This window comes from Octopus sinensis, linkage group LG1 (assembly GCF_006345805.1).
Source record: "Octopus sinensis linkage group LG1, ASM634580v1, whole genome shotgun sequence".
NCBI lineage: Eukaryota > Metazoa > Mollusca > Cephalopoda > Octopoda > Octopodidae > Octopus > Octopus sinensis.
In genome coordinates, this window is record NC_042997.1 from 166,371,834 (window position 1) to 166,388,748 (window position 16,915).

General features: G+C 35.4%; 1 protein-coding gene across 1 annotated transcript in view; it reads right to left on the reverse strand.

The window, feature by feature from the left end:
• The window catches only part of LOC115210788 (protein disulfide-isomerase TMX3), a 125,631-nt gene that overhangs the window by 108,537 nt on the left and 179 nt on the right, over nt 1-16,915 (reverse strand). Inside the window, exon 2 of the mRNA XM_029779521.2 lies at nt 16,800-16,845. Coding sequence (XP_029635381.1) covers nt 16,800-16,845 — 46 coding nt within the window. The remainder of the gene's footprint in view (nt 1-16,799; nt 16,846-16,915) is intronic.

Genomic DNA, 16,915 nt, shown 5'->3' on the forward strand with positions numbered 1-16,915 from the left:
ATTTTTTTATACAACCGATGATGGTAGTATAACTAATTATCCTCCATGACAATTTAATAATTGAATAATTGTATTAGACTAACAGGATTAGCCTATTTTATATTTATTGATAGATTTAATACACACTAATCTTTTCATGAACTACAATGACTCATCATGCTCTCACTTATCGCTCATCTTCACAGCGTGAAAACAATGGATCAAAAGAATCTCTTTGGGACATGCTACTCCAGACAGATATCAATTTTCCATAGATATCTGTCTAGACATTATCATCTATGCCAGACACAAGCAAAACTGCGTGATGCAGGCATGGATTTGTAGTTAAGAGATTTCTTTCCCAACCACGTGGTTTCAGGTTCAGACCCACCATGTGGCATTTCGGACATGTGTTTTATACTATAGCTCTGGGCTGACCAAAGCCTAGTAAGTGGATTTAGGGATCTTTTCAGTTTGACCGGCACTTTTTTCTAGCGGTGTCATATGAAATTATCACCCATAATTATGACCCTAGAACCGATCTATTGCATTTCAATTTCTTTTAGGGTTAGGGGTTAAGGTTAAGGGTGGGGGAAGGGTACCTTTTTTTCTTCACAAATGTAAATAAACCCAATCTGTTTCTTAAACAAGGGACATATTCATACGGCACAGAATGCTTTTTAACTCAATGGACATCATCAATTGGTTGAAATTGCAGAAATTGAAGAAGAAAAAAAAAACAAATATCTTACAAACTATAGAATTTTCTAAATAAAGCTAAGAGAAAAAGATGTTTTATAAACACATTCTACCAGTATATGAAGTTTAAAATTTTTTAGTTACCTAGAAATTATGTTAAAAACTGCCATTCAAACCGAAAAGATCCAGATTTAGTGTTGAGAAACTGAAGCAAGCCCATCATATTGAGAGAGAGATAGAGATAGAGAGAGAGAGAGAGAGAGAGAGAGAGAGAGAGAGTGAGTGTGTGTGGCAAGATAAGATTTTTGGGGTTTCTTTGTCTTGACATCATGTTATACTTGTAAACAAGTGTCATCACGATACAAACTGTGTCCTTTGTTTCCAATCTCCTGGGAAAATGTGTCCAGTCATGGGAGTTGGTGGCAGGAAAGGCATCCAACCCATGCAAGCACAGAAAAGTGGACACTAAAACAATAATGATGATGATTGCTGTTACTAGTCTTTTACTGTATTTGATAATGTTATTGTTTACTCCATTTCTGCCCTGACAGAGTAAATATTTGAGCATTCTGGCTGCAACTATCCCATCCTTATTTTTTTTTTCCAAAATAGTGTATTGAGGATGACATTATCTAATATGGCTTCTTGGATATTTTCAGTTTAGCCGGCAGTTTTTCAAAATAATTTCCACGTAACTAAACACTTTTAAACTTCATATACTGGTAGAATGTGTTTATAAAACACCTTTTTCTCTTGACTTTATTGAGAAAATTCTATAGTTTGTAAGATATTTGTTGTTTTTTTTCTTCAATTTCTGCAATTTCAACCAATCAATGACATCTATTGAGGTGAAAACATTCTGTGCCGTATGAATATGTCCCTCGTTTAAGAAACAGATTGGGTTTATTTACATTTCTTAAGAAAAAAAGATACCCTTCCCCCACCCCTAACCAACCCTAACTCTAACCCTAAAACAGATTGAAATGCAATAGATCGATACTAGGGTCATAATTATGGGTGACAATTTCATATGACACTGCTAGAAAAAACTGCCATTCAAATCAAAAGGATCCAGCTTCTTAACTACTATTCTCAGCAAGGTGAATTAAACACATAAAGTCTCATGAAGGATAGAGAAGCTTGAAGCTGCACCCCTCTGTCTTTCATGGGGTAATGTCAACTGATTTGTAGTCTCAGCTCTGTTTGACTTATAAGTTTTTATTCCGATTTTTAAGACATTTCCTTTATTTTGGTGAGGATGGGGAATGTTAAAATAAGACTTTTGCAGAACTTAATACGTATCTGAGGATAGAATGACACTGAATGAAAGTATCCTTTTCAAGAGCTATGATATTTAATCCAACATACATTGATTTTACTAAAATTACTATATGTAAATAGCAGAATAGCCAAATTTTTCTACAGCAAAGCTTTGAGTGAGATGTTAAGAGAAACCGTCTTTCTTTTTGAATGTTGTAAACTTCCACTTGAAGAGGATCTTAACTAGAAGTAATAAATTCAGCTGGCTGAAATTCAACATCACACTTTGTTCTTATGTTATGAATCTTCTTAAGGTCTTTATCAGTTGTCTGAAGATTAACAGCTGAAAAAGAAAACTGCCAGCTGAGAAAGAAAAAATGTATGACTGTTCAGTATAAATCCAGCATGTTACAGATAAATAACGCTGGGATTGGAGTCCTCCTGTGCTCAGACAATCCAGATGTCAATGTATCAGATGATTAATAGCTTATAGTTTAATAGTGTTCAGAATTAAACTATACTTTTAAATGGGCATGTAAAAACAAATCATATATTTATTATACACATATACACTTTGTGTGTGTATTAATGAAAAATAAAGAAAATAAAGAGATTAAAAGGAAAGAAAGAAAGAAGAAAAATTTTATTCAGAATATCAACTAATAGCCTATATAGCAAGCATCCATAACATTGACTCACAAGCCAGACCTAGTCTACTTACTCTAATTAAGGATAACAATTATTGAAAAGTTAGCTGAAGCCAATGTGATTAGATAATTCATCTATAATTTCAAGCTACAAGGAGAGTGAAGAAAGCTAACAATTTACTAAAGATTTAATGAAAGTATCTGGCAAGTACTTTTAGCATAAAGATATTTAAGAGATAATGAATGCATTAAAATAATAAAAAGAAAATAAGAGTGCCTGGCAGATTTACAGCATCAAAACAATAAGCACTATTATGCAGATAGGCCTAATTTAAAGCAAAAATCACTTTTCAAGTTTTTACAAGATTCTTCTCAGAAAGCTGTATCAAAGAATGTACCACAATTTAAAGAGTATTGTAATTTGCTTGAAGAAGTGCAAAATATGTAGAAAATCAAACTGTTGTAGAAGGCAGTAACCACACACAGAACATAAAACATTAAAAAAAATAATAATAACAAAGTTACTGGACAGTTTACCTTAGAAATATTTCAATACCTCTCTTAGTATTATTAATTTTATATTTAATGTTCTATCTACACAGCTATCATTTTTGTTTTGTAACATGTCCCACCCATGCCAGCAAGGAAGGTGGATGTTAAATGATGATGATGGTGGTAGTGGTGGTGGTGGTGATGGTGAGATTTCATTTTGAAACCTTACTAAAATAGGCCAAAACAATAAAATTTTCCTTAAACTGAGCTATATTTAATCAGAAATATCTATACCAAAACTAAAGATTAAATCACAGATGACACCTGCTTGTATAACTCCACTGATATTCACCTCTAAAAATAAGAATACAAAGAAAATACATAGAAATGAATTCCATTAATAAATTATATATCTTTTTAATTCTCATTTTCTATTTCTTACTGTTTTAATTATTTTTCGTACACAACTAACCTTTCTCATATTTTCCAATCTTGATTTCAAAAATGTAAAAGAACAAGTAATAAAAGAAGCATAATCAATAATGAGAGCACAGAAAATACAAAGGAAAGTATATATCAATGCCTTTAATGTCTTGGAAAATAGCCAAACGGCAGAAATAATGGTTGCATTGATATTCAGTAATTGTTGGTCTTCATGAAAAATGTTTAAAAAATCTGTATATCATTATAGATGGCTAATAACTTTAATCTTAAAGATTGCACTCAATAAAGACAAAATACTAATTAAAATCTATATTTTCTTCTTTGTGTTTTCTTTTTCAAAGAAATTCAAATTAAACTCAGCCTTACACAAACAGGTCTTTTTAAAGGAGTTCAAAAAAGGCTATGAAGACCACTATCATACTTACACTTACCAATAAAACAAAAGTGTTAAAGAAAGTTTAAGAAAAAAATTACAAATTGTCAACTAATAAGAAAAAAAAAAAACAGCACATTTCTGTTCAATAAAATAAATGCACCCTTTGAAAGCCTAACCAGGTTCATGGGCCCGGTTTCCCAGTTTCTATGGCGTATGTGTTCCCTAGCTGGATGGGATGCCAGTCCATCGCAGTGTTACTCATTTTTGCTACCTGAGTGGACTGGAGCAACGTGAAATGAAGTGTTTTGCTCAAGAATACAATGTGTCGCCCGGTCCAGGAATTGAAACCACAATCTTACAATCATGATGCTGACACCCTAACCACTAAGCCACACGCCTCCACATTTCTGTTCAATAGAAACAGTTATTATGAGATTAATAAAGGTGGTGAGCTAGCAGAATTGTAAGCACGTCAGACTAAATGCTTAGCAGTATTTCATCAGTTTGTACATTCTAAGTTCAAATTCCACCAAGGTCCACGTTGTCTTTTATCTTTTCAGAGTCAATAAAATAAGTACCAGCTGAACACTGGGGTTGATGTAATCAACCTACACCCCAACCCTCCCCTGAAATTGCTGGCCTTGTGCCAAAATTTGAAATCAATATTATGAGATTAATAATTCACGAAGAGAATTTAGATATAACAATACAAGAAACATTTGCTTCACAAACAAATAACAACACATAACTGAAAATTCAATATGGAATATATCAAAATAGACTCCTTAACCAGCAACAGTTAAGGAGCACTCCAACTCATCACCAAGTTATAATTATTCATGTCTTCATAACTACCTGACAGCTCACTTACATAACTTGGGCATCTGGTGTGTGTGTGACTGTGTCTGTTTCTACAAATGGATGGATAGATCAAAATAACAAACTGAGTTTATTAATAACAAGTTTCATATATCACCTAGAACATTATGTAATGCTCATATCTTCACATCGCCCCTCACAGAATATTTCTCCTAGAGACACTTTCACTACAAGTATGGCACCATTATTCAACATCGACATGGGTTCTCTATAAACTAGAAGCACTATCACCTTCATTTGTTTCAAGTGGTTTGTATTTAGTCCACATGATTCAAAGATACCATCAGATTCCTTGTAAGGACAGCAGTGTTGTTTCCATTTGGCATCAGAAAGCTTTCAATTTCTGATATCAAACCATTAGATTTTATAAAACAGCTACTCATCAATAGAACTTGTGCATTCTTGATCAGGATGTGATCAAGAGTGCACAAGTTTGATGCCTCATCAATGCTGAAGGACTCTGCAGCTTATTAGCATGAACACTAGTTGGAAAAAAATTACTTTAATTTTTCTCTCTGGGAGGATATCACAAACTTTATTTAACTGTTTGAACTATTTGTTCTGCAATTTCATTGTTTGCGGGTGATTGGGAAGGGGAAGCAAGTTTGAGGTCAGAGGTTATCATCATGAAATTTTGGGGAACTATGACACCAAAACCTTCAGCACACTTTTGAAAGTGGTCTCCTTATCAAAACCATGAATGACCACTAGTAGCAGCAATTCGCTACCACTAACAAGGGCACAATCTCTTGAGTACAGGTTTCCAGGGATCTAATTCCTTGTTCTTTTAAAAATGATTTATCACTTCACATTTAGAACATCTAAGTATGTAGTCCTTGACATCACAAGAAAAACCAGGTCACCATCATTACAACCAAGAAAATCATTAAAAACTTCAAGCTTTAATTATCTGCCACCTAGATACTTAAGGCAGAACAAGTAAGATCAAAAGTGCCAGATCAAAACGATGCCATTTCCAGAGTACAAGGTCTTTCAGCAGTGAGAGTGAACCTGAAAGGAGACTTAACTCCTTATACAACCACACCTGCACACACATACACATATCATCATCATCATTTAGCGTCCGCTTTCCATGCTAGCATGGTTGGACGGTTCAACTGGGGTCTGGGAAGCCAGAAGGTTGCACCAGGCCCAGTCTGATCTGGCAGTGTTTCTACAGCTGGATGCCCTTCCTAACGCCAACCACTCTGTGAGTGTAGTGGGTGCTTTTTACGTGCCGCCTGCACATGTGCCAAACGGCCACGAACGGATGGTGATTTTTACGTGCCACCGGCATGGGGGCCAGGCGAGGCTGGCAACGGCCATGAACGGATGGTGCTTTTTACGTGCCACCGGCACGGAGGCCAGTAGGGGCGGCGCTGGCAACGGCCACGATCGGATGGTTCGCTTACTTGTCACCAGCACTGGTATCACAGCTGCAATTTCCATTGATGTTGATCGACTTCGATTTTGGTTCTGCTTTCTGATATCTGATTTGATTTGGTTTGATTTTGATTTTGATTTTTGATATGAAAGCATAAATTTCACACACAGTCCATACTTTAAAACAGCTGCTGAATATGCTACTCTTAAAGACTGTTTTAGCCAATTATGTATATGTATGCAAATCAGCCCCACTTGGATTTATTGCAAGTTGAAGTTTAACAACCTGGTAAGAGATAGCTGTAAAGATGGGCAATGATGAGAGTGATAAACGTCATTGAAGAATGATGGTTAACAGTAAAGAAGAATGGCAGGTACTGTGAAGGATGGGAGGTAGAGTAATAAAGGAAAAAGACAGAGGTTATAGAACAGAGACAGGTCAAATGCCAATCTTCACTAAGCAGGCAGCATGGTAGTAAATAGGGAAAATGGTAAGTAACAGATAAGAGGGTAACAGAAGGAGCATTCAACTGGAAAATAATGGGCAAAAGAGCAATGTGGATGTATTGTACATCCACTAACATTTTAAGGACCACTTTACAATGCTTGCACTGGTGGATTGGTGTTTTCCAACACCAACTGTCACCACTTATCATAGTTAATAGCCATCTCCTTCATGAGGTTTCAGCTGGGGATAGCAGAGACTACTATTAAGTTTCTAGAAATAAAAGAAGACAATCGGGAATATTTAACAAAGAGGAAAGCAAAAAGTAAGAGGTTTGCACATGTTTTGCAGCATGAAGATCAGAGGAATGAGTGTACCAGACCAATGACATTGGCAAGAAGTGTGAACAGTATGATATTAGTAAACTTACTCTCTTTTTATTTATACACCCTTTTCAAGCCTTGCCAGGCTCATGGGCTCGGTTTCCCAGTTTCTGTGGCGGATGTGTTCCCTCCAGCTGGACAGGACACCAATACATCACAGCGTTACTCATGAAACAGGAAGAAAGAGTGAGAGAAAGTTGGGGCGAAAGAGTACAACAGGGGTCGCCACCACCCCCAGCTGGAGACTCGTGGAGCTTTAGGTGTTTTTGCTCAATAAACACACACAACGCCCAGTCTGGGAATCGAAACCATGATCCTCTGACCATGAGTCTGCTGCCCTAACCACTGGGCCATTGCACCTCCACACACTTACTCTTACTGACGCCAAAAAGAAAGAGGCATAAATGATGTGGGTTTTTTTCAAAACCATGAACTAAAAGTTGGAGGAGGAGGGACAGGATAAACTACCTGCATTAACTTGCTATAAAAGCAGGTAGTAATTTTACCTTGTCCTTATTCTTAGTGCAAGTTTTGAAGAGTTCAGTTCAATCTTAAAAATTCAGCATATTTTGCTTTTATGAATTCAATAAAGGCAACAACATAATGGAAAGTGCTAGCATGGACAACAGATGTTAAATGATGATGATGATGATGAACAACTGTGCCAACAAAAACTATCTTGCTCAAACAATCATGAAAAATAAACAAGAAACAGCAAAAGAAAAATTAATTTGGAACAAAATAATGACAGAAACAAAGTTTAATCCTTAAGTCAAGAGTAATGTAACTTCCATGACACCAGTTTATCTCAATGGTCACAGGAATTTAACACCTTATCATGCAGTGAGATGACTCAAGTTAAGCTTCAAAACAAGAAAACATTACAACTGAAAATATGGTGTAATAAAACACTGAGCTACCATTGACATTTTTATGTAGAACTTAAAGGATAGACTGGAATTGTTTCTCATTGTATTCTTCAGCTTCATGGCAAAATTTAAGTTTAGCACTACAAACTAATGGAATATTTGTCAATCACACAGCATCTACTTACAGTAACATCAGTCAATCACACAACATCTGCTTAGAGTAATGAAATTCATGTCTCAGGCTACATGAATTGAGACAGAGAGTTAAGTATTTTCACTAAGAATAGAGGGTAATGTTGATGATTGCATGTGAACTGTCAACCTTTGAGTTAGTTGGCCAGTCTCCTAATGACTTTGCCTGCTGTAATTCTCTAACAGTAGAGAGAGAGGACTTAACACTGGATAAAGAAAATGAAAAAAATAATAAAGCTATGACTGAAGGGCATAAAAACACATGTCAAAGCTACAAAGAGAATAATAGTAAGTATTATTGAATATCATACAAAATAGATTACAAACTGCTGCCAAAATTAGTATCGGTTTGATGATGGAGATAATGGTGGGAGTAGTGAAGAGTATGATGATTATGATGACAACAATGTTGATGAAGCTATTATCATCAGGACATAAATAGAGGCATTGACTATTTTATAAGAGGGAAAGGGCAAATAAAACATACTGATTGGAGGAAGTGTTTGGCAAAATTATATATTTGCATGTGTGAGATATAGGGAGCAAGATTCATATAATTTACCTCTGTGTGTGTGTGTATGTGTGCACACATGCATGTGTGAGTATGTATGAACACACACATGCATGGAAACTGCAGCCAAATGTACTGTTGGTTTGATAATGAGGATGATGATGGAGATTATTAATTGAAGCTAAGAAGTGGGTGATATCAGATACTGAATCTGATATAATGTACAAACTGCTAGCTTTAATGTTGGTTTAATACAGGTCATCAGAAAGTAATGTACCATTAATAGATTTAATTTTTTTCTAAAAAAAAAAAAAAAATCAATATTTGGCACCCTCTGTGAAAAACTGATTACAACTATCTACATTGATAATTTGGTAAAAAAAAAAAAATACATCAAGTTATATCTTGGTTTCATATTTATCACCTGCTGCTTCATTTCCTTTTGCCTGAGGCTATATTTACTACTATTACTATTACCACCATCACTGCCACTGCCAGCTTCACAATTTTCAATTTTCTTCTCTAGTCTAAATAAATAAAAGCTATAAGAGCATCAGTAATATGGGATGCAGGTATGTTAGAAACCGAAGAAGTGTAACTATTCCTACCTAGTCAACACTTTGTGCATTACATCATGAATAAAGAAACTATAGAGGTAACAATATTTCAGTCACAGATGTGATCTCTTGCTTACAGCAATGAGAGGCCCACTATCTGTAGTTCCAAAAAACCTGAGTCTTGACTTATACTGAATTTGGATTATAATGAGATAGTTGCATCAAACAATCAACCTCATTCTCTTTCTGGTCATTAGCAAGGCAGGGTGACTGGAGATATAACAGGGATGTCATGGAGTAACTAGAGCAATCAGCACATCTTACTCTGTTCTAAGATACGTGTCCCACAGCCTTTCTACTTGTTGAAACTTGACTCCCTATTGGTAGATTTGTTTCTCCTACACAATCCACTAAAAATCCAGTCTTCACATGTGTAGGACAAGACCTTTAAAAAAATGCTACCAAGAGTTTAAAACTCATCAGCTATTCTCAAACTAGTTTAGCATATCTATTTATGTCTTTGAATAGGAGGGTAGTCCATTGCGAGATGCTGAGAATTAGTGGAGCTACAGATAAGAAGTGGCTACCAGGTGGGAGCTAATGGCAAATGAACTGTCCTGAAAAAGAATTGGTAGGACCCCTTACCAAATCTTTTGGTAAAGGAGTCCTGCCAATTTATCTTCAGTTTATGTAGTATTAAGTAAACGAAAAATAAATGTCTCATTGAATATATTTGGCTTGTTTCAAATTGCTTTCTCATGGAAATCTACAAGAGGCTAAAAATTTGAACTCAGCATTGCTAAGTAACAAATATTTCCTTAGTTTTACACAGCAGATGCTTTTCTTCTCGTTTTGATAAAATTATACCATCCACATCACTTACAAATAAGTGGACAGGGTATTTTCATACAATGCAGTGCTCGTGACAGAATATGAACTGTTGATCGGTTGGCTGGTTACCTGATAGTCTATTGATTCAGTTATCTATGATCTTTAGGAGCAATCTGTATCAAAAATGAAGTTGAAAGCAAAGCAAGGATATTATTATCAGAGCTATCAAGAATAAATGACGATAACCCAATGAAGGAGTTTCTATGTGGTCATTCAAGCTATTAGAAATAGCAGCTAAATTTTCTTTAAACTGTACCATACCTCTATCTCAAAAGAGGAAAGACACATTAGATAATGTAGTCAAAGATAACACTATACTTTCAAAAAAAAAAAACAAATGATCAAGGCTTGAACAACCCTGGTCATACATCTGCTCAGCAGGAGCTGACCTGGGTTAAACATAAACAACTAGTTGGGTTTGGAAAAGATGTTTTACTAAAGTTATGAGAAATACACTTAGTAAAGAAATGAAAATTTTATTTTTTATTGTGTATCTGAGTTTTATCTCTTTGAAACCATTTTAAAATATAACAAAAGCCTGTCAGTTGATGTTATGAGCAGATATTTCCAAACTTTGAACATTTTTTTTTAAAACTTGTACAGTGATATCACATTTCTTCTGAAGACATCATGGTTTGTTGTGTTACTAAATAACCATTTGGAGTGCGAGAAGGACATACAAAGGATGATTACTTTATAATTTAGCTATTTTAATGGAATCTTGTCTGTATGTCGTTGCCATAGTTAGTCAACAGATTTGTGGTCTTGTAAATGGAATGAAGGGAGTGAAGATGGAATGAGCAGATAGAAGCAGAAATCAAGAAGTAAAATTTGCATCTAAAAGTACAGGACTCAAAAAAGTCTTTTTGATGAAAGCAAATTTGAGATGTGACAAGAAAATTTTAATTGGTGCAAGTTGTAGTAAATAGTAAAGGTACCGTTTCCACACATATTAGGGCCATGCCAGTAGATAAGCTGAACTAGCAGAGATTAATGAATTCTTCAACTAAGTGTATTGAAAGCAGGTTGTTGGTAAAAGAATAACAATAATAATAATAATCTTTTCTACTATAGGCACAAGGCCTATAATTTGGGGGAGGAGGATAGTCAATTACATTGACCCCAGCACTCAACTGGTATTTATTTTACCAACCCCAAAAGGATGAAAAGCAAAGTCAACCTCGGCAGAATTTGAACTCAGAACAGAAGTCTGATGAAATATCACTAAGCATTTTACCTGGCATGCCAATGATTCTAAGAGCTTGTAGCCAATAATAATAATAATCCTTTGTACTAAAGGCATAAGGCCTGAAAAATTGTGGGTGGGTGGACTAGTTGATTACATCAACACCAGTATTTCACTGGTAATTAATTCATCGACCCCAAAAGGATGAAAGGCAAAGTTGACCTCAGCAGAATTTGAACTCAGAACATAGCAGCAGGTGAAATACCTATTTCTTTACTACCCACAAAGGGCTAAACACAGAGAGGACAAACGGATTAAGTCAATTTTATCGACCCAGTGCATAACTGGTACTTATTTAATCGACCTCGAAAGGATGAAAGGCAAAGTCGACCTCGGTGGAATTTGAACTCAGAATGTAGCAGCAGGTGAAATACCGCTAAGCATTTCACCTGGTGTGCAAATAATTCTACCAGCTTGCTGCCTTAATAATAATGATAATAATAATAATGTTAATAATAATAATGATGATGATGATTAACTTTTCTACTATAAGCACAATGGCTGAAATTTGAGAGAAAGAGGCAAGTGGATTACACTGATCCCCAAAAGGGTAAAAGGCAAAACCAACCTTGGCAGCATTTGAACTCAGAATGTAAAGCCAGAAAAAATTCCATGGAGTCCAGCATGCTTACAATTCTGTCAGCTTGCTGTCTTAATAATGATGGTTTCAAATTTTGGCACAAAGCCAGCAATTTCAGGGGAGAGGGTAAGTTGATTACATCAAATCCAATGCTCTACTGATACTTATTTTACCAACCCCAAAACACTGAAAGGCAAAGTCAGCTTTAGTGGCATTTGAACTCACAACAAAAAGCCAGAAAAAAATGCAGTAAAGCATTAGTCCAGCATGCTTACAATTCTGCCAGGCCATCATAATAATAATAATAATAATAATAATAATAATAATAATAATAATAATCCTTCCTACTATAGGCACAAGACCTGAAATTTGGGGGAGGGAATGGTCAATTACATCAACCCCAGTACTTGACTGGTACTTAATTTATCAATTCTGAAAGGATAAAAGGTAAAGTCGACCTCAGTGGAATTTGAACTGAGAATGTAGCAACAGGCGAAATACCTATTTCTTTACTACCCACAGAGAAGACAAACAAGGACAGACAGACGGATTATGTCGATTATATCGACCCCAGTGTGTAACTGGTACTTAATTTATCGACCCCGAAAGGATGAAAGGCAAAGTCGACCTCGGCAGAATTTGAACTCAGAATGTAACGGCAGACAAAATACCGTTAAGCATTTCATCGAGTGTGTTAACAATTCTGCCAGCTCACTGCTCTAATAATAATGCTATATAGTTGATGTTGCATGCCCCTTTCACCCATGAATAGTCAAGAAGGAAAGAGAAAAGATATATAAATACAACCGTCTTAAGTACAAAATAGCCCAGCTATGGAAAATGAAGGTGAAGATAGTACCAATTATAGTTGGGTCCTTGAGAACAGTATAAGAAGGTATCAAGGAGAATATAAAAGAAATTGGAATAGAGTACTCAGTAGAACTGTTACAAAAGGTTTGCTTCCTTGGCACGACCAGAATAATCAGGAAAGTATTAGAAAGCTGAAAAGAATGGATAGCATGGAACTATAGGCTGCAGGTAGCAAGCCCATTACACATGTAAAACTCCAGGAGCTCCAACAAAACCTGTGATAAAGAGAAATAATAATAATGGTTTCAAATTTTGGCACAAGGTCAGCAATTCCGAGGAGGTATGATGAGAATGGCAACAACAAGCATTCATCACTGCTTTAATATTACTTCTTCCACACAGGTATATGTTGGACAGTTCTGTTGTACACTGACACAGCATATAATTACATATCTCCATCTTTTGTCATCACTTCCATGAATCCCAGTATCCTGAAATCTGACAGGAGTAGTTCTTTCCATATCTCCCATTAACATTCTCCACTGAGAGGACTCTTCAGAAATTGATAAGCATCCATACTAGTGAAGTTGTCTCAGCTCACCTGCATTCTGTTAGTCTATCAAAGATCTCACAGCATATAATATGTACCAATTTATTACAGAGCTTATCAAGGTGCTAATATTATTATATTGAGAAAAAATAGTTCTAATGCTACTGAATACAATATTGGTACAGAAGAAATTTTTTTTTAAATGTTTCAAAATATTTTAAAGACTGATCAAGGTGAGGTTAATATATGAAATATCAAATAACCTTTCTAAAAAGATCTTCTTTCCATCCTCTCAAATACTTCCCCCATTTCCTGTTTTGCAAGTTACGTGGCCACCCCATTAGTACCAGTGGTACAAGGAAAGCACCCAGAACACACTGTAAAATGGTTGACATTAGGAAGGGCATCCAGCTGTAGAAGCCATGCCAGAACTGACATGGAGTATGATGCAGCCCTGTGGCTCACAAGATCCTGTCAACCCATGCCACCACAGCAAACAGATGTTAAATGATGATGATCTTGCCAACAGGATACCACAGAACTATATAAACATAGTACATTTTATATATATTTTGAAAACCTTATGATCAAACTTATAGCTACCAGCATCGGAAACAACATATTTTACCAATTCTCTCAAATTTACCTTCATTTATAGTCCTTGTTAAATTTAGAACATATACCCAGAATAAATTATGCCCTCTTATTTGTATGCCTGTGTTCTTGTAGCTTACTTAAAAAAAGAAAGGTTAGACTCCTGCTAATAGCTTCAATACTGTGTAATTAAACGCATTGCAAGAACAGAATATGATTACAGACAATTAACATCTTGAACTTAAAATGTCGTTTATTTGGGCATTTGGCTGAGTAATAAAATTTTTGATATTATATCATTAATAATAATTAATATCATGTTTCTTATAAATTAGTCAGAAGTGGAATAGTTATGCCTAGGGTGGAGAAATCAATGCAGTTGATAACCATGTTGAACATTTGCAAATCAGTGTTAAGTAAACTCCAGGGGCTTCCGTGCTGGACAATGTGTTTATAACAATTAGGTTGAGTAGGAAGAGAAGGAATAAAGCAATTGTATAATAAACTGTAGAATAAAGCAGATGCAGTTATAATACTGATAGAAGAAACAAGAGGACACTGCATTAGTGTTTAAGCTAATGATTTGCAGTGTGTTGGTGAGAAAATTGTCAATGAGTATCCCATTACAAATTTTTCAAAAACAAAAGTAAACTGTTCAATTCAAGATCAGCTTTGCATATGTTAAAGTGTATAAGCTAGCATTCAATAAAATCTTGTACAGATTATGTATCATTGGTTAGGAGTTAGAGTTCAAGGTTAGGGGTCGTTTTAGGATTTAGGTATAGAGTGTATGGTTGGGATTAGGGTTTAAAATATATGATGGCAATGGTTGGAAAGCAGTAGTTCTGGTGAAATTACTTTGCACCAGGGGTGTAACCAGCCCACTTATGTGTACCTTTCCTTCATTGGACACTAAACTGTTTACGAAGACCTGTTGAGGCAAGTGAAATCAAATACGATGATTAGCATCCATGCTAGTGGAGCGCTAAGAGTACCATACGAGCGTAATCGTTGCCAGAGCAACAAGCTGGCCTCCGTGCTGATGGCACGTAAAAAGCATCACTTGAGCGTGATCGTTACCTGCATCGCCTTACTGGCACTTACTGGCACATGAAAAAACATTCAAGCAAGGTCATAGCCAGTGCTACTGGACTGGCACTTGTGCAGGTGGCACATAAAAAGCAACATTTGAGCATGGCTGCTGCCAGTACCGCCTGACTGGCCCTCGTGCCGGTGGCACGTAAAAGCACCAACTTTTTGGCGTTAGGAAGGGCATCCAGCTGCAGAAACTCTGCCAGATCAGATTGGAGTCTGGTGCAGCCATCTGGGTCGCCAGACCTCAGTCAAATCGTCCAACCCATGCTAGCATGTTAAGTGGACGTTAAACGATGATGATGATGATGACACATCTGTAGCACATGTACCAAAACCAAAATGAATCAGACTATTTACTTTTTGTTTTGAATAATTGCTACTTCAGACTGTAAAGTACAGGATACTTATATATCAGTTGACAACTTCAGTATAACAATGTAAAAGCTCCAGCATGGATGTAAGTAGTAATGGTTTGAGAGCAGCATGTAAGCACTGATGGTTATTTTGTATTGTGATTAAAAAATTTCTCCAGAATCTCGGAGAGGATTATGTACACATTTATTGTTACATTGGTTTATCTTTATTATTTTTATTTATTTATTACTTTTGCAATATGGATAAATATTTCTACAGCATGTCAGTCTGTTCGAGATGATATTTTAAGAATTGTACAAACCGACACCTCTTTTCTCTTCTTTCCTTGCTCTCAGAGGGACATAGATCCGAAAAGTTAAAACTCTGAACTTAAGGTAAATTAATTTATTGCCAAGACAGACTTTAATCATCTTCCTCGGGTTTACATTTTCCCCCCTTATGCAATCAAAAATACGAAGAATACCCAATAAAAAAACGTCTGCATTAGAACTGAATACAACTTTGGAGCTGGTAATCCAAACTTCATCTTCATAAATTGTTATTGTACCTTTATACAACTTCTCGACTGTTTCAACCCTATAAAATCTGTGAACTTATGCATAAGCTATAGTAGAGAACATCGTTGTTGGTAAGGGAGATTTCTATTCAGATGTTAAACATAGAATATTAATAAGATCTTTCCTGTAAATGTTTGCAGAATGGAGAAAAAAAAACTAATGGACGGATGTAGAAATGCTAACAAAAAAGATTGAGTAGTTCTTTTTGTCATCATACATTAACTAAAGATTATCTAAAAACACAAAGAGGATTGCATTACAGGTAGTTGCGGGAACTCTAGATAAATGTGACTGTGTGTGTGTGTGTTTACATGAAGTTAAATATGTCTAGTCATAGAGACACCAACGATTTCGCATCCATATATTACTGCTCTAACTTTTAGAGTGTTCTTTTTCGGATATATGATCCACTGACGATATATATAATTTGCGTATTCATTTATTGTTGAACAATTAAATACTAATGATCTTACTAGAAAAATTATAAACGATCACAATCAGCAGAACATCTTCCGTTACGATGATAGAAATACTCAAAACACGTTGTATTACTAGCACCTGGAAGTGAAGAAAAAAGGCGTACTCATGAAATATATATACATGTGTATATATCTCGTTTGCGTATTCGTTTATTGTTGAATAATTAATTACTAACAATTTTTACGTAAACAAAATTAATAAAATGAATAAAAAAAAGATTACAATTAGCAGAATATCATCCGTAACGAACGTTACAAATTACTCAAAACACGTTGTATTGCTCTATTGCTTAGCACCTGTACTGAAGAATAAAGGTGTACTATGAATTATATATATATATATAACACTTGATAATAATTCACGGATCTTATGTTTTGGTGTAATAAGTAAATAACGTTAAAAACAAAAACTATTTATTGACCATAATCAACAACAAGACGAGCAGCAGCTAAATCATCTGCCTTCCTTTCGAAGACAGATCTAAGAAGTATATCAAACAACTTACTTGAAATCTAACTCAGTAACTTGAGCCAAGGCTAAGCCAAACACAACTGCAATGAAAGAAAATAGATTTAACATTTCCAACTGCAAAGGAAAGACAGAACATTTCATCACTAAAAC